Here is a 23,483-nt window from a genome sequence, read left to right as displayed (position 1 = left end):
GGCCTCCGGGCCTCCGGGCCTCCCGGCCTCCGGTGCCTCGGCCTCCCGGCGCGGCCCCGCAGCATGCAGCAGCAGCACCGGCGGCGGCGGCGGCGGCGGCTGTGAGGTGAGGCCGGGGCGGGGGCGGCCTCCCGGGGGCGGCGGTGCTCGCGGGCCCGGCCCGCTCGCGGGTCCCGGCGCGGCGAGGGGCGCGGCGCCTTTGTTGCGGCGGAGGCCGGGCGCCGCCCGCGCTGCAGCGGCCTTTTTGTGTGCAGATGGTGGACGCGGGCGGCTGCCCGGCCGGGGAGGGCTGGCGGAGGATGGAGGCCGCGCCCGACGGCGCCGTGGACATCGTGCCCCTGGACCGCTACGACTCGGCCCGCGCCAAGATCGCGGCCAACCTGCAGTGGATCTGCGCCAAGGCCTACGGCATAGGTGGGTCGGGTCGGGGGCGGGGCGGGCCCGGGGTCCGGGGGCGCCTTTGTGCGCGGGGTCCTGGGCCGCACCGCGCCGGGGGCCTCCGGAGCCGGCTGGTCGCGGGCGGGGGCGCGCGGGGGCGGGGGCGCGGGCGGGGGTCCTCTGGCAGGTGCCGCGAGGAGCAAGCGCGTCGGCCGCTGCCCGGGGCTGGGTGCGGGGCTGGCCGTCCTGGTGGGGCTTGAGTGCGGGGCCAGGCGCTGGATGCGCAGCGCTCGGGGTGCGCGGAAAAGCTCGCACGCGGAATGCCCCAGCGAGAAATTGTGTTTTAAGCGGATTGTGCTTAACGAGCATCCTTACCTTCGGTTAATTCCCGTTTTGAAGAACTAGGTAACCTTGTTACTGAATCCAGTTTGTTAGGCCCTGATATGCTTAGTGGATTAAGACGCTCCTGTTTTCAGCTCTCAGAATTTTACGGACGAAGTGATTCTCGTCCTGGCTTTATTAGGATCTGATGCTTTTGTTTTGGGTACACACCCAAGAGCTAATACTGTGTGATCCACCGTTTCATTTGAACCCTGTTTTAAAATGGCCTTTACTCTGGTGCAGACATCCCTGTTCGTAGAGCGACACCCAAGTGGAGAGAGGGCCCTTTGGGGACGAGCTTGGTGGACCCGGGTTGAACACTTCCCGAGCCGGGTGGCCCTGGGACAGGATCACACCAGTTGGAGTGGCCTGTGCCGCGGGGGAGGCTTACTTGTCATGAGGATAAACACGCCCTGCGGTCACAGCCTCCCTGCGTCGCTTTAAGTTGGTCGAATCGCGCGCAAGGAGCGCGTTTTCCTTGATTTTGCAGTGTTCAGTTTTGCCGTTTTCGTTTATAGCTGCACTAAGCGTTTGCGGTTCCTGTGGAGTATGGTGAGGGAACACCGCCGCACCCGTGAATTTATATGATTTTAGGGAAAGCACGGAATTGATAAAAACTGTGCAGGAACTTTAGAGTAAGATGTAAAAAGGAGTACTCGGAGCGGCCGTTCGGAATCCAGCAGTCAGGTTAAGGAAAAGCCCGTGAGCGTGGTGGACCTTTGCGGCTTTGCCCTCCCACGGCCTCGTGACTCGGTGGGCTGCTGGCTGGCTTTTCTTCGCAGCTCACCCCTTACGTGTGCATTGTTAACCCGCATCGCTTAGTCTTACGTGTTCTTGCACGTGTCCTGACGATGTCTTCTTGTGAGACAGTTTCCTACACGTGACATTCTTAGGTTCTTCCTACGGCTCCGGCCAGACTTCTTGCTTTTCCACGGCTGTGTAGTATTTCACTGGGGGGCCGTTCACCATGCAGGGGCGCTGGCGGGGCTCCAGTTCTTTGCTTGGAAGCACAGTGTATTCTTGGGCATGGCTCCTGGGGCATATGTGCAGGCTTTCACTCCTGGATGTATTTTTAAGATTTTATGTATGGAAATGACTGCAGTTCTGGTAACGAAGGCTGTAAAGGCACAAATACTTTTCAAAGCCCTCTCGTCGCTTGCTTTCCAATTTCTTTAGCAAACCAAATGCATGTTTATCGTGTTGCATTTGGCTTTGCCGATCAGCGTGGGATTTGTCAGCTATCTGGAAATGAATGTGCCTCTCTCGGGGTTGGTCTAGTTTTATTTCCAGTACCAGATCTCTCTTTGATACTTGTCGACTCATCAGGTGATTAATTCAAAGACTCGTATTATAATCGGCCTTACAGTTTTGAAATTATTAAAGGTGGGTTCTTATAGAGCAGGATGTGCTCGGGAGCTGAAGGAGAGTAGATGCTGTCCGAGGATCTAAGGCTGGATTGCACATTGCCCGTCGGTCACTCGGTCACTCTCCTGTCGCAGTGGCACGCTTGGCGAACACTGAGTTTAGGAGGTCTGGTTTCCATTCAGTTTTGCTAAACGAGAAGGTTTTTCCATTCTGTATGTTGATTCAGAAGAGGAACAGACTTTTTTTTTTGGTTGAGAGTCTCTTTAAATTTACAAATTTGGGAGATCCTAATTCACGTGATCCGGAAGACTCACCTTGGCTCAGTTGGAGTGATTTCATGTCGGTCATTGGTGTGGAGGTCACAGCCTGGGTGGGAGACTGGCACTAGCCGGCACGCGGTCTGGTCTTTCAGAAGAGCAGAAAGGTGGGGGGGTGGATTTTGATAGGATAGTTTAGATCCCCCTGCGCCCCTCCCCCCCACCCCGCAAGTTTCTCTCCTTAATCCAGGGGCCTGTTCTTTGTTTCTTCTTTGGGACAGCACCCTGTATCTCTCAGTTTAGTTTCCAGTGAATTAGACATGGTTCTTTTAATCTGCAACTTCAGTGGTGAATCAGTGTTGGGGAGGGTATGATGGGAAAGTAGCTTCAATATTTTACTTGTACAGTTGTCATTAAGTAGCTAAATGAAACTGAACGGTTTTTTGCCTCTGTGCAGGAATGGAAAGCATGCAGACACACTAGGGTGAGGTGCTCCGAGGCTGTCTTCATGTTTTGTGTTTGCCTTTTGGGACTCTCGGTGTCCCCCTGGGTCACTCTCTGCCATTTGTAGTAGGTGGGGAGGCTCAGGAGAGTGTCCCTTGGCCAGGCCTGGTGGTGGCGTGTGGTGATACAGAAAGGCTCCTCCAGCTTGCTGCAGCCAAGAGCTGGGAGCCACCTTGTGCTTTGCCCCTCCTTCTTTGGGGTGACTGTTTCATGGACAGTGGTTCAGTTATTTTCTTAGAGATAATATATTCGATATACTGAAGGTTGTTCAATTAAAAGTGTCTGCAAGAAAGAGTAGAACCCGGGGTGCGCAGCTGGCTTGGTCAGTAGGGCATGCGACTCTTGATCTCCCAGTCGTGAGTTCAAGACCGACTTTGGGCCTACAGCTTACTTAAAAAACCAAAAAAACAAAAAAACAAAAGTAGAACCCGTTTGGCTGGAATATTTTGTGATGTCTTTTTGGGTGAAAGTTGTAACAAATTTGTAAAAAAGGAGTGACCTGAAGTGCCATTTGTTTACAGAGCAGAGTGCTGTAAAGGGGTTACTGCATTCCTGGTTTTGATTTTAGCCCATGACCTTAGAAACTTAAAGGTTTCTAGGCCTTGGTTTCAGGGGATAATGGGAGGGTGTAATTTTTGTAATCTTCCAAGGACAATGTTGAAACAGCAACCAGGGAAAGTCCTGGAAGGCACTCAGCTGTTTGCAGACTTGTTGCTATGTGGCCGAGTGGTGGTGACTTTCCCGCCTGAGGAGCCCTGGAAACCAGGCGGACACTGACCACACCTCAGCACTCCATGGCTTGGGGCTGAGCTGCCTGAACGAGGCAGGCCCGGAGGGGCCGCCACGGCAGCTCACTGGGGTGGAGAGAGCCCACCGGGCCAGTAGAGCCCATCTTTGGCGGGGGGATGGACACTCTTATCCTCACTTTTGCCTTGGCGGGATCAGACAACTGATTGCGAAAGCATGTTGTGGGATGGGAAATCCTCATGAATGGGACGGGTCTCTGCGGTGGGGCTGGTGGAGCTGCTGCCGTGTCTCGTTATATAGGCCACAGGGGTAGCCTGGACTCTTGTCTGCTTAACGGATATGAGGAGCAGCATCTCTTTGTTGTCAACTCTAGGGGTCACCACCTTGCTTTGTCACAGTGACCTTTGGTGAAAGTGAACTGTGTGCTTGGAACCCCTCTCCAGGCCCCAGAACTGGGAACGGAGCCAGCAGCCCCTTTTTCCCGGGGCTGGCGGGAGAACAGGGCCTGTGTGAGTCTTAGTGCAGAGATCCTCATATGCAAGCAGATGGTTGTTTTTTTTACCTGGTGATTCACTCAGATTCCTGGTTTATGAGTTCAGATTGTATTTTTTTTATTTTTAAAGATTTTTTTTTTTAAAGACTTTATTTATTTGACAGAGAGAGAGAGAGACAGGGCGAGCACAAGCAAGGGGAACTGCAGAGGGAAAGGGAGAAGTAGCCTCCCCACTGAGCAGGGAGCCTGACATGGGGCTCGATCCCAGGACCCTGAGATCATGACCCGAGCTGAAGGCAGTCGCTTCACCGACTGAGCCCCTAGGGTGTTCCTGAATTTTGTTTTTTAATAGTCATTTGTTCTTGGCAAGAGATTTGGGGGCTTCGGAGCTGGAGGTGACAGGGCAGGCTGGATGCACCTGCTAGGTTTCCTAGATACTGAAGGAGCCACTGCTTGGCCTGTGGCACCACCTTCCCTCTGCTTGGGTGTGCTGAGGACTGCCTGGGGTCTGTGAGGTCAGGGGTCATGGTTGTCCCCGTGGATGCCCTGTTTGCAGTGCTCAGCTGTTTGTCAAATGGATGCCAGAGTTGGAAACCCTCTTGAAGCAGTTGAAGTACGTAGAGATAACGATCTGTAGCCTGTCCTCGTGGCCATGGTGTGGATGAGTTTGTATTTCTAAAGCTATACCAGTTTGCACACGTTCTCTTTCCTGTCTCGATGCCCTCACCTGAACATTAACCGGAGAACAGACGTCCATCTTTAAGTTCAAACTGTCCCGATCCTTTAAATTGGAGGAACCCTCAGATTTTCGGCTTCTCTTATGCTGCAGCATGTTAAACTCGTGCACATATTCCGAAAATCCCGTGATATTTTTTCTTTGTATTACATTTTTTCTCCTGGCTCATAGGCCTCTCCTGCTGTGGATTTGTTTTGTGGCCGTGTTGCCGTATGTGTACAGTGTTCTTTTTTACTTCCTAGTTGAACTGTTGAACAACTCAGATTGCTTTCGTCTGATCTGAATGCGGCCAGGATGGAGCCGGCGATAACCACATAGCCGTCCCGTGCGCCGTTGTAGTGTGGTTACATAGCACAGGGCGTAAGTTATGGGATGAGGTCTTCTCGTTGGCTTGGAGTCCACGTGAGCTGCTGAGTGTGAGAAGGGAAATGAATGAACGCAGCACGGCGTCAGTACCACAGCTGTCCGGAGGCTGCCTGGGGAGCTGCCGGGTGGGGGAATGGGCTGCAGGGAGCAGTGGGAAGGCTTCGTGGGGCCAGAGCCTCTGAAGGATGGGTAAGGTGTGGGCAGCCCCTCCGGGAGTTAGAGGGGAGGGTGTCTGGCTGGGTTGTGTGCAGGGGAAGAAGTGCTTGACACGGAGTCAAGTAACCTCATGACAGGATTTGTGGACTGGAATAGTAGTGATTAGTTTAGGAAACAGTCTGGACCAGATGGTCTGTGGTGTTCCAAGCTGGCTAGGGATTTCTTTCGAGTTGTGTGCCTGGGAAGGTTTTTGTGTAGGGGGAGTGGTATGGTGAGACATAGAGCCTGGCAAGATTTTTCTGGCAGGTTGAAGTGGGCAGAGGCTGTAGTCAGGTGGAAGATCTGGGATCATGTCTCAGGCCATTTCGGCTGCTATGACAACGTTCCATAGGCTGGATGACATCTGTCTCCCCCAGCTCTGGAGGCTGCAAGTCCAACAGGATCCTGGTGCTGGCAGAGTCGGTGTCCCATGAGGCTGCTTCCTGGCGTGGGGTTGGCTGTCTCCTCGGAGGGGTTGGCTGTCTCCTCGGAGGGGCAGGAGGGGCAGGGAGCTCTCTGGAGCCTCCTTATAAGGGCACTAATCCCAGTCATGAGGGCTCCACCCTGCTAGCCTTCTCACACCTTCACCTTGGGACTGGGTTTCAATATCTGAGTTTGGGAGGGTGCACATTGAGTCCCTAGCAGAGCTGGTGTCATTTTGTTCGATGTGCCAAGGCCTAGCCTAGTTTGTCTGCAGTGGGAATGACAGAGCGGAGGAGCTGACAGGTGTTAGGAAAGCAGAGCCCCGCCCCCCTCTACCCTCAGACGGGCTTGACTGATGTCGGGGGCGGGAGGCGGGCCTGCACAGGGCTCTCTTGACGGGAATATTCAGTCCTTATTTCACGGAGCTTTTCTGCTTTCATGGCAGAACCGCACCTGTGAGGTTCTCTTTCTGACTCTTCCGCCTGGCCCAGCCCTTTTTATTGTGCATGCGAACCTGTTCACTTCCATGCCCCTCGGTGAGTCCTCTCCTCACTTCAGCCTCACTCACACAGAATTAGACTTCCGTCAGTTCAGTGAGCATGCGCTGTGGACTCTGGGGTCCTTGACAGGCCTCTCGGGGCTCAGGTGGTGCCCCACATGGCCGCGCACTCAGACCCCTGGGTGCCTGGGAGAGGAACAGCTGCTGTGGCAGAACAGGAACGGGAGGGTGAAACTCCCCTGAGGGAATCTAGAATGTTCCATTCAAATAAGTGAGGCTGAATTTGTGGCTTAGGTGGGTAAGAGCCAGGAGGAGGAGGTTGAGGGCACAGATGGGGTGAAGAGGAGGGGAGAGGGCGGGGCGTCTTCCTGCCCAGGGGCTGGCCAGCCCTGCAGCTGGGAGTGGTGGGCACTGGGTGCAGGGAGCTGGTGCCGGTGGGAAGGCCAGTGTACCTTGGGAGAAATGCCTGGGCCAGGTCTTGGGAGTGCCTTGAATGGTTGGTTGGCGAAGTGGGGTTTTGTCATGTGTGAACTCGGGAGCTCTTGAAGGTTTCTGAGGAGAGAAGAGACGTTTGAAACCTGTGCCTTTCAGAGGAGTAATGCCCGTTCGGCAGGTATACAGTGAAGAATTTTCGTTCAGACTTTCGGGAAGATCAGCTTTGTTGAGGGACACTTTACATACTTAAGTACAACAGAGGGCACACACTCCAAGAGTGTGGTTTGAGGAGTCTAAGCATGGTCAGGGTAAGCCCTTTCCACTGACCGTCTCCAGGGGTCTGTGTGAGCCCCTCCAGTGGGTCCCAGCCCAGAGCCTCACTGATGTGCTCCGGTGGCTGTGGATGAGCTTGGTTTTTCTAGCGCCTTCTGTACCTCTAATCACACCTCAGCTACTCCCTGTGTGGCTTCCTACACATAGCCTGATATTTTGGAGACTCACCCATGTGTGCAGACCTTTTTGCTTTAGGGGGTGAGCAGTGGCCCCCGTTGTCTGGCTGCCCACAGTGTGCTTGCTCACTCACTCGTGTGTGGCCGCTGGGACTTCTGTCTACCATGAATAGCACCGCTGTGAGCACTCAAGGACACGGCTGTGTGTGGGCATCTATTTCTGTCGTCTTGGGGGACACTTGACCATGGAGTTGCTGGGTCACATGGGTGTTTAACTGCCTGGCTGGTTTCCAAGGTCGGCGTATCTCCTTTCTGTTTCCACCAGCAAGCGTGACAGTCCCAGTTGATCTGTATCCTTGCCAGCACATGGCATTGTCAGTCTTTTTAATTTGAGCCATTCAAGTGTATAGGTTGTGCTGTCTCCCTGTGGTTCGGGTCTGCATTTCCCTGATGACTCAACGATGATGAGCATTTTTTTATGTGCTTATTGGCCATTTGAATCTTTTTTTTTTGTTGTTAAGTGTTTTTGGGTCTTTGGCTACTGTTTTAAACTAAACTATATAAATTGTATTTACCCAAAAACTAAACTTTTATTTTGAGATAATTGTGTGTTAACATGGCATTTGTAAGAAATTACACAGAGACATCTTGGGCACCCTTTCCCCAGTCTCCCCTGTGGTAACTTCTTGCAAAACCATAATTTGGAATCACAGCCAGGATATTGACATTGTATAATGTGGATCTAGAACATTCCATTCTCACAAAGACCTCTTAACATTCTGTTGCCTTTTATAGCCACACCTACCTCCCTTCTGCTTGTCTTGGGGTTTGTTTGCTCTTCTTCCAGTTTCGTGGAGTAGGTACTTAGATTATTAAGCCTTTTTTTCTTTTCTAGCCTAAGCGCTTGGTGCTATAAATTTTCCACTTAGTACTGCCTTTGCTGCATCCCACATGCGTTTGGTATGTTGTATTTTCATTTTCATTCAGTTCTGTGAACTGAATTTCCTTTGATGCTTCTCTTTGACCCGTGAATTATTTTATTTGTAAGTATAATTTCCACTTGTTGAGATTTTCCTGGTTTGTTTTTTAGCTATGATTTCTAGTGTGATTCTGTTGTGGTGAGGTAATACTCTGTAGGATTTCTGTTCTTTTAAACTTGGTAGAGTTTGTTTTATTGCCCAGGATAAGGTCTTTTTGGTGAATGTTCCATGGGCACTGGATGGAGGAACTGTGTTTTCTGCTGTTGGGTGGAGTGTTCCACACGTATCCGCTAGCTTCTTTTGGTTGTATTGTGCAGATCTCTCTCCTTGTTAATTTTTGTGTAGCAGTTCTGTCAGTTGCTGGTAGAGGTATTGAAGCCCTTAATTTATACTTGCATACTTGTCTGTTTCTCTTTTCAGCTCTCTCCATTTTTTTTTTTTTCTCATGTTCTGAGGCTCTGCAGTTTGGTGCATTCACATTCAGGATTGTAAAGGTCTTCCTGATGGGTTGACTCTCTTACCGTTACGTAATATACCTCTTTGTTTTTAATAATTTACTTTATTTTTTATCAGGTACTGATATAGCTATTCCTGCATTTGTTTGTTTGATAACAGTGTTTTCCTGGTATAGTCTCTTTTATCCCTTTATTTTCAGCCTCTTCTTCACTCATTGGGTTTGAGGTGAGTTTCTTGTAAACAGCATATAGTTGTATTGCTTTTTTTTTTTTTTTAATCCACTCTGTCAATCTTTGTTTCTTTTTTGGTGTACTTAGGGTATTTACATTTAATGTAATTGTTGATAGTTAAGGCTTAAGTCTGACATTTTATTGTGTTTTATGTTTCTTGTTCCTGTTTTCATTTTCTGCCTTCCTGTGCATTACTTGACTACTTTTGAAGATTCCATCTTGATTTGTTTATGTTGTTTTTGGGTGCGTGTGTAGTTTTCTTAGTAGTTGCTCTGGGTATCACAGTATATATGACTTACATCAGCTGACTGGTATTGTTTTGCCATTTTGAGTGAAGTGTCGAAAACCTTTTTCCACTTTGCTCCCTTTGTTCTCTCCACCTTTAAATGCCATTGTTGTGAGTATCTGAAGGTGTTGGGGTTTTGTTTGTCACCAGATGTAATTTAGAAAACTCATGAAGAGGATAGTCTATTGTATTTACCCAAATTATCTGTACCTTTCTGTTATTCTTCCTCCCTGATGCGCCAGGATTCCCTCTTTTATCATTTTTTTCTATTTGGAGAACTTCCTTTAGACATTCATTTAAGGTTTGCTGGAAATTATATTTTTTCATATTTAAAAAAATTTTTTTTGAAGATTTTATTTATTGACTTGAGAGAGAGAATGAGAGAGAGAGCACGAGAGCAGGGTGAGGGGCAGGGGGAGAAGCAGACTCCCCGCTGGGCAGGGAGCCCGACGCGGGGCTCGATCCCATGACCCTGGGATCATGACCTGAGCCGAAGGCAGACACTTCACCGCCTGAGACACCCAGGTGCCCCGGAAATTACTATTTTTTTAAGTTTTCCTCTGCCTAGGGGTGCCTGGCTGGCTCAGTCATTTGGGCATCCGACTCTTGGTTTTGGTTCAGGTCGTGAGCCTCAGGGTCCTGGGATCGAGCCTCCATGTCAGGCTCCGTGCTCAGGGTGGAGTCTGCTTGAGATTCTCTCCCTTTCTCTCTGCCCCTTCTCTTGGGCAGAATAAATAAGTGAATAAATAAATAAATAAAATTAGTTTTCCAATTAGAATGTCTTTATTTCTCCTTCATTCCTTCACCAGATGTGAAGTCTGGTCGACAGCTCTTTTCCGACAGCACATGAGAAAGGTGCGGGGCTTACGTCCAGTCTCTGTGGCTCTGGGAGAGACCTGCCGCCCATCGAGCTTGGGGCCCCTGTTTGGAGTGCAGTGTTTCTCTTCAGCTGCTTCCAAATATTTTCTTTGTCTTTAATTTTCAGAAGTTAGTAATGATGTGTCTCGGTGTGGATTTCTTTGGGTTTGTGTTATTTGGGGTTCACTCGGTTTCTTGAAACCTGTGGATTTGTATTTTTTGCCATATTTGGGAGGTTTTCAGCCCTTATTTCCTCCAGTACTCTTTCGGCACCACTCACTGTCCCCTCTTTTTGGGGACTCCAGGGACACAAATGTTGGCTCTTGTGTTCCTCTCCTGCGGGTCCCTGAGGCTCATTTTTCTTCGGGTGCTTGCTGTCTGTCCAGGTTGGGGAAGTGTGTTTCTCTGTCCACAAGCTCACCGCTCTGTCTTCTGTCACGTGCACTGTTGAGTCCAGCCAGCCAGTGCACTTTGTTGCTGCAGTTTGCAGTTTTGTATTCGGTTCTTTTATAATTTCTTCTTCTTTGCTGAAATTCTCTTATTTTTCTTGTTTCAAGAGGATTTGTAATTGCTTGTGGACTCACTCTTATGAGAGTTGCTTTAAAGTCCTTGTAAGAGAATTCCAACATTCCACTGGTGTTGGTGTTGGTGTCAGCCAGTGGTCTTTCCTCATTAAGTCATGATTTTCCTGGTTCTGGGTGTGATGAGTGATTTTCGGTCGTTTTCTGGTCACTCTGCCTGTTGTGTGGGAGCCTCTGGGTCTCGTTTACAGTTCGTGCAGCACACGGGCCCAGGCCTACCTTTGTGCAGTGTGGTGCCAAAGACTGCCTAACATTTGGAGCCCGACTGGTGCTGGGATATGTGCCTGGTGCTTCTGCGGCCGTGGGGACCCCCACTGGCCCTCCTGGTGCTGCTTTTAGGAAGCAGAAGAGCTTCCTGGCGCTGGACTGCCTGGAGCCTCTGGAGGACAGAGAGCATTTCCCAGGCCGGGTGCTTGTCGTGGTGGGGTCCCGCTCTGCAAACTGTTGGGGGGATGGTGTGTGTCTCAGGCCAGGTGGGGAAGGAGAGTACTTCCAGGCCCCTGGGGGCTTTGTGGAGGTAGGTGTTCCAGACTGCTCATTAGTGGGGCTTTCTTTCTGTCCCCCACTGGTTCTGCCAGGCTGGCCTGCTGTAGTAGGTAGGCCTCCTGGTCAGTGAGGGGCGGGAACGAGCCCACTTGGCTTGCCTTCTGTTGCTAGCTGAGGGTCAGGAAAACCAGGTCTTGGTCACCTTCTGTTGGGTTGGGGGTTGTGAGGTTCCCTGTGGCTGTGCCATCCTCCAGTCCGGGGGTCCCAAAACAGTTTGCCTTCCTCGGGCAGCTTTCAGATTCTCCTTTGGTTGTCTTTTTTTTTTTTTTTTAAAGATTTTATTTATTTGACAGAGAGACACCACAAGAGAGGGAGCACAAGCAGGGGGAGTGGGAGAGAGAGAAGCAGGCTTCCCGCTGAGCAGGGAGCCCGATGCGGGGCTCGATCCCAGGACCCTGAGATCATGACCTGAGCCAAGGGCAGATGCTTAACAACTGAGCTATCCAGGGCCCCTCCTTTGGTTGTCTTTTGACTTTACGGTTGCACTTAGAGGAGAGGAGGAGGGAAGGACAAGTCCATGCCACCTTGTCTTTGACCACAGGTCCTTCATGGCTGCTCTAAGTTTTTGCTCTGTTTTTCAGTTTCATGCTTATTACCAGGATGTTCTTTGGTGGGTACATCTCCTTTTTTATCTTGCTGGGTTTCATGACTTTACAAGTATGGGAAAATTCTTGTCTATTTGTTGAAATACAGTTTCTGTCCCATGTTTTCTCTCCTTTGTGGGCCTCTAGTCACACTCCTGTGACACCTGCAGAGTCTGTCATTTACTTTCTCTACTGCATGTTCTTGGTGGCTGGTCTGCTGTTCACCAGTCCAGTTTATGAAATAAAATTTAGTTATTGTATTTTTCTGTTCTAGAGCTTCTGCTTTGTCATTTTTCTAATCTGCCAAGCTCTTTTTTCTTTTCTTTTTTTGTAATTTCCAAAATGTGTTTCTGCCAAATTGCTTTACTTTTTAAAAATATATATTTTTTTATTTTTAAAGATTTTATGTATTTATTTGGGAGAGAGACTGTGTGTGTGAGAGAAGGAGAGAGAGCAGAAGCAGGGGGAGCGGCAGGCTCCCCACGGAGCAGGGAGCCCAATGGGAGGGGCTCGATCCCAGGACCCCAAGATCATGACCTGAGCTGAAGGCAGACGCTTCACGGACTGAGCCACCCAGGCGCCCCTTCCTCTTGTCTTTTTTCCTTTCATTGTTATAAGAATGGTCAGGGGAGGTCTATAGCTGATCACTCTAGCCGTGGGTCCCGAGAACCTGTTACTTCATCTTTGTTTCTTTGCAGTTTGATTAGGAAGCGGCCGGCCACTGTTTTCTTCCAGTCAGTTCTGTTTGGTTTTGCTGGGCTTCCTAAGCCTGCAAATCTGTGTCTTTCAGTAAATAGGGGGAGATTTTGGCCATGACTTATTCAGATGCTTTTGGGCACCAGTGTCTTTTCTGCAGGAGCACAGGCGTTAGACTTCTGATGTCCCACTGCTCTCTGAGGCTCTTCCTTTTCTTCAGTCTGTGTCTTCAGCTTGATGACTTCACGCACATTTCTCAGCTTCACTGACCCACTTCCCCGTCTTCTTCATTCTCCTTCCTGTTCAGTGAATGTTTTGTCCATACACCGTATTGTTCAATTCTCAAATTTTGGTTCTTTTTTTCTTTAGTTTTATTTCTCTGCTGAGAACTTTTATCGTCTCATTTATTTTAAGAGTCCTGACCTTGACCTCATGGAGCCTGGTTATAATCCATGCTTTAAAAGTCTGATAGTTCTGAGATCTGGATCATCACAGGGTTGGCATCTGTTGATTGACTTTTCCTCCAGAGGATTGGTCACATTTCCCTGTTATTTATTTATTTATTTTAAAGATTTTTATTTATTTGACACAGAGAGAGCAGGAACATAATAAGCAGGGGGAGTGGGAGAGGGAGAAGCAGGCTTCCCGCTGAGCAGGGAGCCCGATGTGGAACTTGATCCCAGGACCCTGCGATCATGACCTGAGCCGAAGGCAGATGCTTAACAACTGAGCCACCCAGGCGCCCCTGAAAGAAAGTGTTTTTTTTTTTTTCTTTAAGATTTTATTATTATTATTATTTTTTTTTATTTGAGAGAAAGAGAAAGAGAGAGCACGAGCTGGGGCAGTGGCAGAATCCCTATTGAGCACGGAGCCTGACACGGGACTTGATCCCAGGACCCCAGGATCATGACCTGAGCCAAAGGCAGACACTTAACTGGCTGAGCCATTTATTTTTATTTTTTAAAAACGCTTTACTTAGGTAACTTAGCGAGCGAGCGAGAGTGTGCGAGATGGGGAGGGGCAAAGGGAGAAGGAGAGAGGATCCCAAGCCGACTTCCTGCTGAGCACGGAGCCCCGCTCTGGGTTTGATCCCACGACCCTGAGATCGTGACCTGAGCCGAAACTGAGTCACATGCTCTACTGACTGAGCCACCCAGGCGCCCCTTTCCTATTTTTTACGTGTTGACTGATTTTGGATCGTGTCTTGGACATTTTGAGTATTACATTGTGGGGTTGTTTTCTGGATCCTGCTGAAGTCTTCCGGATACTGTTGATATGTTTTGGTGCTTTGTTTTGTAGCTGGGTGGTAATAATCACCTTTAGGTTCAGGCCACGGGTCTATTTTGCTGTTTGTGTGTGGTGGTTTCAAGGTCAGTTTGGTTCTTTGGGTCTGTCCCACGTGCACGTAGCTCAGGGTTGTGTGGGTTCATCCATGGAATTTGGGGGTCCCTTTCCCGGCTCTCTCCTTTCTTGGATTCCCCCTACACTTTCTGGCTCCAAGAAGCCCCTCTCCTCTGGCTAGAAAGACAGGGCTGCCCGTGCTGTCACTGTGCACCTCCGTGCGCCTGGGGCAGTGTGGTGAGCGAAGAGAGGACAGAAACAGCAGGTAGGCTCCCGGCTTCAGACCCCAGAGGCCCTTTCCCTCTCAGCGGGTCCCACTGCGTGCACTGTGTGCACTGTCGCCCTCCTGTCACCAGGGCAGGCTGGAAGAGAGGGAGGGAATAAAGCCCGGGATCCCTCCCACTCTCCAGGTGCGGGGCCCTTTCCCTGGTCCCCTGGCTGGAAGGACCCGGTTTCCGTAAGAATTTTGGCTGTGTGTCTGCTGCATGGTGCTGCATTGGGCTGCCCTCAGGTCCAGGGCGGGAGAGGAGGTGGATACAGAGCTGGCGACCCCGTAAGTGTTGCTTCAGGCTTTGCTTCTGCTCCCACAGTTGCCTGCTGTTGTCGGCGTTTAGAATCTTCATGTGGCTGCTTCTGGTTTCATGCAGAGTTCGTGGTGGTCAGTGGGGAGAGGCTCTCCTGACCCTCCTTCGGCCTGGCAGTACCACAGGCCTGGGAGCCTGCTTCTATTGCCTATTGTCTCTGCTGGCTTTGTGCAGGATGTCCTGTCATTTTGTTCATCTGCTTATTTTCTTTGTGCTGAACGGGTGAGGTGTCTGGGAGATGGTGGGGATCATCAGAAGTCTGAGGTGGTGCCTTCCTCCGGGAGGAACTTGCATTTGCAGACACTGGCCCCAGTCTCTGATCCCCTCCCTCCAGTGCGTGGCTCTGGGTGCCTTCAAGGGCTGCTGTGCTTCCAGTTCAAGCCTGTTCTTAGGGTGCAGCCTTTGGGGTTCCCAGTCGAGAGTGTCTGCGAGGTTACCAGGGTTCCCTGCTCTCTTTGTCTGGCCCTGCAAATCCAAGTTTTGCCCTTATAACTTGAAAGGTTGCCAGAAATGTGCTTACCCTCTTTTTTTTTTTTTAAGATTTTATTTGAGAGAGAGAGAGAGCACCAGTGAGCTCACACACAAGTCGAGGGGAGGGGCAGAGTGAGAGAAGCAGGCTCCCCACTGAGCATGGAGCCCGAAGTGGAGCTCAAGCCCTGAGATCATGACCTGAGCCGAAGGTAGATGCTTCACGGACTGAGCCACCCAGGCGCCCCCATTTGACCTCTTTATGCCTGCTCTGGATGCGCAGGTCCTCCCGGGACACAGGAAGGAGCATCCCATCTGGTGAGCGTGCTGGAGTGTGGGCTCTCTGGAACATGCCCTGGCAACCTTGCCCTCGTCAGCTAGCCCGACCCTTGACGGTGTTCATTCTGTGTGTACTGTCTGGATTATGCTGTCTGCCGGTACTGGACAACTCCTCTCCATGTGGGTGTGTAAAGATCCTAAACTCTGCATTTGGTCACGAATCTTCCCTTGCCAGATACAGGGTACTCAGTTTGCACCTCCTTCACGCTGGTCCTGCTGGTGGGCGCCTGCGGTGGAATCCCTGGGTTGTTAGCTGCGCATGCTGTCACTTCTCTGGGGAGGGGGACTAGCACTTCCTGGGGAGTCTCTGAGGTGTGAGTGAGGAGGGTCTTGCCAGGATGCTGGCACTAGGGTTTGTGCTCAGCCCTCCCCTCCCCTAGGCATGGTCCTTGGTAAGAGAACTGTCCCTGAGTTGTGCTCTGGGCCTCGAAGCGGAGGTGAGGGGGAGGAGGAGGGGCGTGCTGAGGGTTGGTAGGTCTGTTTCTCACCTTAGTTTGGGTTCCATAGCCTCCCGGCGGTGCCCAGCAGTGCTGTGTGCTGGGCCAGTGCTGCTGCTGCTCCACCTCACTGGGGAGGAGTGCTGTGAGGTCTGCAGCCCGTTCTTCGCTTCACCAGCGCCCGGCTGTCCTCTGCTCTGCTCTTTGGTTTCCCTCCATCCTGGGACTTCTTTTTTCCTGGAGTTTCTCAGAGTTTTGTGTTTTTTTATTCATTTAAAAAACGTTTGCTCTTCCTTCTTAGAGCATGCTTATAAAAACCAGTTGTGTCCTTGTCAGACGTCTCTGATGTTCGGGCCGTCACAGAGTTGGGGTCTCTTGATTGCCTTTCTTCCGACAGTTGTTTCTTTGCAGAGTAAATATGGATTGTATCTTGGACATTCTGACTCTTACGTGTGAGACTCTGGATCCTGTTAAAATCTAGAGAATTTTTCTTTAAACAGGTAGTAAGCCCAGTTAGGTTGAGACTGAGTCCCGATGGCCTGCCTTTTGTGGGCCTCAGCTCAGTGCTGGTTTAGTCCTGAAAGCCTCTGGGCCCCTCTGGCCTGTCCACAGGACATTACGGTGACACCTGGGCCCCAGTGTCATTAAGTCATTGCTGTGCTGATCCCTGTTGGTGTCACACGGGCAACTCGGGTCATCCGGGACAATACACACAGATTTTAGGATTCCCTATCCAGCAGCCCCTCCTGCTTTCTGGGGTGGGGGTTGTTCCCAGGGTCTGCCCTCCTGGTCTGGCTAGAAGACAAGTCTGTGCTTCCTGCAACTGAGTCTGCCTCAGGAAAGCAGTGGGAGACAAGAACCCACAGGGCGCCCTGCTCCCCGCGACTGTTGGGTACGGCTTTGTTATTGGTGCTTGCCTGGTGTAGGGCAGGAAACTCTGTGGGCTCTGCCCAGCACAGCTGTTTTTCTTTCTTTTCTGTCTGGTGTTCCCAGCGTAGGCTGGGGGTGTGGGCGGAATTCGAGGGCCTCTGGCCAATTTTACCGCCCTTACAATGATTTGGGAAGCTTGTTTCCACGTGTCCACAATGCGAAGCGTTGTGGGTCTTCTTGATAGAGACTGTCACAGCCACCTTTGGAGCCTCTGTAGTGGTGATTCTCAGTCAGTGGCACAAATGCTGACGTCTGAGCACCCACATGCGGTGGGAGATGGGCTGGGCTGGGGCTGGGCACCATGGGGTTGCTGGCGGCTGGGTGCTCTTTGCTGTCCTTAGACCCAGCTGGAGCCTGTTGGGGTCTCGGGCTTCAGTGGGGGGCTCTTGGCCAACTCTGGGTGCAGGGACGTGGCATCGGTCTGCAGGGTGGAGTGGTGGACAGCCACGGCATGGGTGCTTCCTTGACACGTCTCTTTAACCTCTTAAACCTCTTGATGGCCGTGTGGATGGCAGCGGCAGCTAACACTTGTGCAAGACGCATGGACTCCAGCTCTGCCCTCGGCACCGTGACTTATGTCCCTGCCTTGACCGAACCTGCCCCAACCTGGGGGATAGGGGCACAGGCCCTCTTAGTGCCTGAGGTTCTGGGAGGCCCAGCAGTAGGAGGCTCTGACCCTCTGTCCCCTGCGCACCTGCTGTCCATCTCCACTTCCTTCTGCACGTAGTGCCCTCCCTTTGTGGTGCAGGCTGGCCAGAACCCTCCCATCCCTCACACTGCCTTTGCGTCACAGGCACCCACAGGGTCCTAGCCCTGCGTCACCAGCCAGCCAGTCACAGTGTCCGTGCTGTCACTGCAGGCCCGTGTCACCGGGACTGCTGTCCCCCAGACCGCGCCCTTGTGGCGCGCGGTTCTGCTTGATGACCAGGCATTGCCCTCCCGCTCGGGAGCCTTCTGCGCAGCGGACACCCTGCCTCCTGCCTTCCGGGTGTCTGGTGGGAGCTGCTTCAGCTTGTGGCTGCTGCCCTCCCACTCACCTGCTGCTTCACCCTTCCCGCCTTCTGTCTGTCCTTCGTTCCGTCCATCCCTCTCAGCCAGAGACAGGGCTGCCAGCACTGCTAGTGGCGGGCGCTCCCTCCCGTGGCTCTCAGCCCTCAGTCTGCTGGCTTTTCTCCCGCGGTCAGTGAGACCTGCTCCTGCTGCCGCCTGTTGGCCCCGCTGCCTCCCTCAGAGCCCTCTCCTCGGCCCCTTCGTCCTTCACGGGGGCCGCTCCCTGCCCCTCGCCAAGGCCAGCGCTGCCTCCTGCTGGTACATCCGCGGACGCCTTCCGGTCTCCTGGTGTCTCGTCCCACGGATCACCCTGCTTTGCGGTGTTCTCTCCCCGACCCCACCTTCTGTCGCGCCGCCTTCCCTGATCACTTCTCCCGGCGGTCTTCGGCGCCCCTTCCCAGGCCGGCCCGTGCGCGGTGGCCGTGGCCGGGGCTGCCCCGCCGCGCGCTCTCCCTGTGGCGTAGCTTCCAGGCTGCGTCTCCAGCCAGCCCCTTTCTCTCGTGCTCTGGTCTCCGTGTTTTTCTGTCTCTGTTGAGATCTCCGCGAGGGCCCCACGGGCACCTCAGAGACATCACGCGTAGAATGGTGTGTCCCCCTCCCCTGACCGTCCTCCGCGCTCCTGGTTCCGGTGTTAGCAGAAGGCCCCGCCCGCAGCTCGTTGGCGGAGTGGGGACCGTGCTGTGTGTCTTGGTTGCAGCGCAGCCCTGATGCCGCTGCCTCCTGGGTGTCCCTGCCGCCCCCCCCCCCGGGGCCGGTCGCACCCGTTACTGCAGGCCCTCGGAGCACCTGAGCCGGCCGCAGGCCCTGACGGCCCCAGGGCCCTCCTGGCGCACACAGCCGGTCGGTGCCTGGTGGGTCGCCTGCTGGGCGAGTGAGGCAGTGGCCCGTGCGGTCTGCCGGTCCGAGCCGCCGCCTCCCGCAGTCCTCTCGTCGGGGCCCTTCTCCCCGTGGGTCCTCCGTGGGTCCTTGTCCCCGCCCCTCCCTCCTGCTGCATTGGCCGCTGGCGGCCCGCGGCCCATCTGCCCCGCAGCGCCCCGTGCCCTTCTGCGTGGTGCCCAGCGCCTTGTGTGCATGTCACCTGGTGACACTCGGTCGTCTGAAGAGCCTCTGCCTGGGGCAGTGGCTCTCCGCTTCCACTCCCCTCGTTGCTGCGCATTTTTGGCTCAGAGGAGGGGCCCAGTAAATAATGACTAAACAAACGAATGAGTCTGACAAACTGGTTTCTTGGTTTGTAGAGGAAAGGAAGAATAAGTCACTAGTGATAGGTTCAAGGCGTTTACAAAGTTGTCTTTTTTTAAATAGTTGTTGACTTTAGTACAACCGATTGGAAAGTTCAGAACTGTGCACAAGTAAGTCTCGGCCGGAGTTGAGTCCCCTGAAGCAGACAGTTAGCTGGCTCTGCGGGCCAGTGAGGGCGGGGGGTGGGCAGGAAGCTGGTGCCCTGGTGGGACGGGCGGGGACACTGGGCAGCAGGAGGCCTTTGTTGAAGTCCAGAGCATTTACCTGGAGCGGATGCATCATTTTCCAGTAACTCACAGGATCCTGAATCTGCAGGTTAGGTGAATCAGTTATATGACTCATGTTCATACATAATTAAAAAGTGGTTTACGAATTAATTTATAGTGATTATTTTTGAAGCTTCCACTAAGTGGGCCACCCGTGGGAAAACCTTTATACCCAGTAGATTGTAAGCGAATGTAGCTGCAGAGCCATGGTGGGTGCTCTCTCCAGCCTTGCCGGGTTCCGGGGTTCCCAGGACTCCCGTCCTTCCTAGGGCCAGCCCCCCACTGTGCCTGTGTGCCATCCCGTCTTCTCAGAGCTGTGACCCCGGGCACCTTTCTGTGCTGAGGCCTGCAGGCCTCTGCTCTCCTGGAGGGGAGCCCATCAGGTCCCCAAGTGAGAGGTGAGAGGGGCTGGGGCTAGGGGGACAGTGGCATGGCAGTGGCTGTCATTTCCTGGATCTATTTCAAAGGGAAAGTCAGCCAGAGTTGCCAGGGTTTGGCAGGAAGAGAACTGGATAACCCTGAAGCTTTTGGTCCGAGCGGCTGACCTTGAGACGAAGCCCAGGAGGGGCAGGTGGGAGAGGTGGAGTTCACTTACAGGCAGATTAGGCGCCGTGGCCAGCAGCGGCCTCCACCTGCTGATCTCAAGGAGGCAGAGGGATGGAGGAGTTTGGGGGCATGGCTGGGGTCAGGATCATTGAGGTCACCTGCCCAGTGAGGTGGGAAGTGCCCCTTCCAGTATTTGGAGCAATGAGGGGCAGCTGGCAGAGGGGTTGGAGGTGGGGCAGGCATGGAGAAAGGTGGAGGACTGGGGGGCTGGTCCCAAGGTCCCAGTGCTGGCTGGTCCTGCTCCTGCCCTGGTCAGCCTTGTGTCTCCCCCCTCCCCCCGCAAATGTCCTCAGATCCTGGACTCCCTGGCTCAGTGCCCTCCCCTGACTTCCATCCTGCTTGGGACCAGGCCTTGCGTCCTCCACGTGTGTCCTCCCAGGCTGCTGGCTGTTCCCTGGTACGGCTCCTCTCCCTCCCTTAGTCCCCCACTCACATGTCACCATCACCTACCAAGAAAGCAGGAATCTTCCCACTGTGTTTTGCACTGGGACTCACTTCTTTTATTATTGGTATGGTCTGTTGTGTTTCAGAACTCTGGAGGATTTAAGTCTCTGACAGGGTCCATTCATTCACCAGACTATTGCTGGTTTGTCCCTGAGACAAGGGTGTGTCCCTCCGGCCCTGGCCCTCTGGGCCTGCTGGGCTGCCTGGTGCTCTACCTGAGCTTTGAACCGCGGTGCTTGAAAACAAAAGGTCGGCGTAAATGTTAGCTACCGTTGTTAGAAATAAGAACGGGTGTGAAGTGCTAAGGAGACCGTGGGGGAACACGGAGGAGCCCCAGACCCACAATGAGGTGATTCAGGCTCTGAGAATAGAGCCTGTAGATGAAGAGGGTGAGGGGCCAGGGAAAGAGGTGGAGAATGCTTTTGGGGGTCACTGGCAAGGTCTCCTCTTCCTCAGATGGTGCCACAGAGAGCCTGTGGACCGAGCAGGGAGAGGGTGTGTTGGCGGCCCCGGGTCTCAGCACTGGGTGTCATGGGTTTCCTTCACCAGCCTTCTTGGAGAGACTAGGCTTGTCTGAACTCTTCCACAGGTCAGGACAGTTCCAGAACTCAACCGTGGGGGAGGTCTCAGGGCTGGAGAGGTAAAGGTCTACGGGCCTCACTGGGAGAGATCAGCCTAACTCTGTTTAGCTTCGTGTTTCCCAGTCCGCTTGAGTATAGAGTGTCCCCCACTCTTGGAGAACAGCAGTGGACATCTTGCAGGGCAAGTGTGAGGGACACCACTGGGGGGGGCATTCCGGCCATTTAGAAAGTGAGTGTCCCCAGCTATACACAGATGGCTGGTGTAGTTTTGTGGGAGGCGGTGTAGACCCTGAATCAGGCACGTTCACAGTTGGTTTTTGCCGCCTCTCTCTGTGCCCTCTCTCTGTGCCTCTGTTTCCTCGTTTGTAACACAGGGACAGAAGTCAGGTGAAGGCCTGGGGCCGCTGCTCCGGGTTTGCCAGGGTGCCTGTGGGCCCGGCGTTCTCGTCCAGAGAGACCCTGGTGTTTTGTCTCGCTCGCATCTCCAGCTGGATGTCAGAAAAAAGATGCACTTGACTCCCTCCCTGAGTCAAGGACATCAGTGTAGCACTGATGCTGGGTGTGCCGCACGCTGTCCCGCAGGGTGACCGGGTGCCCTGCCCCCCTAGCCTGACTGTGTCTCGGTTGCCTTTTGGCTCCACTACCCCCTTTGGGCTCCCACACCCACCTCTTGCCCCCCTGCGTCAGGAAGAGTTGCTCCTTGAGGTTGTGGTGGTGAAGTTGCCGAGGGGTGTGCATTGCCCACACCCCGCCCCAGGTGGTGTAAGCAACTTGTTTGCCTCTGCCGGTGGAGAAGGGGTGGGATTATGCAGTGTGGGGTGGTCTTATGTTATTAGTCACCCATTGTGATCCGTGGCAGCTCTGTCCTCTGTTAGCAGTTTGAATGGACGCGTCACGCTCATGTGGTAATCTCTTCCTTGGCTCAGATGACATCCCCGAGGACCTCAGGGACCCCTTTTACATTGATCAGTATGAGCAGGAGCACATCAAACCACCCGTCATCAAGCTCCTGCTGTCCAGCGAACTGTACTGCCGTGTTTGCAGCCTCATCCTGAAGGGGGACCAGGTGGCCGCCTTACAGGGACACCAGTCTGTCATCCAGGCCCTGTCCCGGAAAGGGATTTACGTGATGGAGAGCGACGACACCCCTGTGACGGATCCCGACCTCAGCCACGCACCCATAAAGATGGTGAGTTTCCTGTGTTTGTGGACGCAGGGGCTGTCCCTCGCCAACGGGGACTGCTTCTGGTGCCACGGGCCCCTGCACGGCGCCCCAGCCTGTTGTGCTGCCGGCTGTCGTTCTGCAGCTCGGCTGCGTGCGTGTGGCCAGGTCAGCCCCAAAGCTTGAAGGTGCAGATGGCCTGAGCACGAGTGCCCCACAGGACGGCCGAGGTTTGCGTCTGAGCCGTGAGGCCCTGAGCTGTGCCTCTCTTCTAGTGCCTGTGTTTTCAGAGAAAGGGGAAAAGAGCCGCTTCCTCGTTGGGAGTGGATTCCTCTGTGGATGCTGAGCTTAAGTTGAGGCATGTTAATGAAAGAGGGAAGTTTTTTGCGGATGTTGTGCTGAACAGTTGTTGAGCCTATCCTGGTGGATTGTTTCATGCATATTGTGTTTTTTGTCCCGATAAAGAAGGAAGTGTGCTTTTTTCTCCACCTCCTCATTTTTCTCTGGAAGCCACACCACTGCTATGACTTTTCCAGACCACCCTGGGTCAGCGAGTTTTGGTGCCTCCCATATTGCTGTTTTGACTGTTCAATGGCATTTTGCATTCTGTGGCTTTTCGCTCGTGGGCTTTGGGGATGATGGGTTAGGAGTCAAGAGGACGCTCCTCGGGTTCTGGGAAGAAAGGATGCAAAGGTGTGGTATAATGTTGGTGTTCAGCGCTCTTGACTGGTACCCAGGGACCCGTTTGTGGTCTTGCAGCGTTGGGCACAACTCTTCCCCTTGTACCTTTTCTCTTAGCCATGAAGCAGAGATGCTACCCTTGGGGCTCTCCAGGTTGCCATGGAGATGAGAAAGGAGGCACGGAGCCCTTCACACCACAGGGTGCCAAGTTGGCCAGACCCTGGGGACGGGTAACTTGCAGATAATGACCTTGAAACAGTGCAGTTGGGTCAGAGTTTGTGAGCAGGGTCTCTGTGTTGAACCTGGTAGGAGAGGTGGGTTTGGGCCACCCTGACTGTTGCCTCTGCTTCCAGAGTGCCCACATGGCGATGGTGGATGCCCTCATGATGGCCTATACCGTGGAGATGATCAGCATCGAGAAGGTGGTGGCCAGTGTCAAGCGCTTCTCAACATTCAGTGCCTCGAAAGAGCTTCCGTACGACCTCGAGGATGCCATGGTGTTTTGGGTGAACAAGGTGAGTGCTGGGAGCCGTGGCCAGAATGGGGACAAGGGGCTGCGGGTCGTCTCCCTGAGCAGTGTGAGTGGCCCGGGGTGCTCCTTGGGTGGCAGTGCTCCCCCCCTCCAGAGGAGGGGAGGCACCCTCCTCGTTTGTCACGCTGAGAACCAGCTCCTAGCGGGGGCCACCGAACCAGTAAATGAATGTGCTGTGGCCGGCAGTGCGCCTGCTGCAGTGCACACAGGTGTGCTCCTGGACAAGAAAAGGAAGGGTGTGAGTGGGGCATGATGAGCAGCACATGCTCATGGTTTGGATTCTTACGCTCTGGAGTTTTATCTTAGCGCCTCTGTGCATCAGAGGAGTGCTCGATCTTACAGGCGTCTTGATGATTAAGAGAAAAGTGGTGTTGTTCC

At 53.2% G+C, this 23,483-nt stretch overlaps 1 protein-coding gene across 5 annotated transcripts in view; it reads left to right on the top strand.

Moving 5' to 3' along the window:
- Positions 1-6: 6 nt before the first annotated feature.
- The window catches only part of CAMSAP1 (calmodulin regulated spectrin associated protein 1), a 65,875-nt gene continuing 42,398 nt past the window's right edge, over positions 7-23,483 (top strand). For 4 of the 5 annotated variants that reach the window (XM_025860166.2, XM_025860167.2, XM_073890112.1 and 1 more), the window contains exons 1-4: positions 7-106; positions 255-414; positions 21,657-21,919; positions 22,927-23,088. In XM_025860166.2, coding sequence (XP_025715951.1) covers positions 255-414; positions 21,657-21,919; positions 22,927-23,088 — 585 coding nt within the window. In that variant the 5' untranslated portion in view covers positions 7-106. Of the gene's footprint in view, positions 107-254; positions 415-21,656; positions 21,920-22,926; positions 23,089-23,483 lie in introns of those variants that run through there. The other variant, XM_073890113.1, reaches the window with a different exon arrangement.

This window comes from Callorhinus ursinus, unplaced genomic scaffold, assembly GCF_003265705.2.
Source record: "Callorhinus ursinus isolate GAN/ISIS: 27379988/994484 unplaced genomic scaffold, GSC_fseal_2.0 scaffold126, whole genome shotgun sequence".
Taxonomy (NCBI): Eukaryota; Metazoa; Chordata; class Mammalia; order Carnivora; family Otariidae; genus Callorhinus; species Callorhinus ursinus.
Note: the sequence above shows the minus strand (reverse complement) of the source record. Positions and strands in the feature narration are given on the sequence as shown.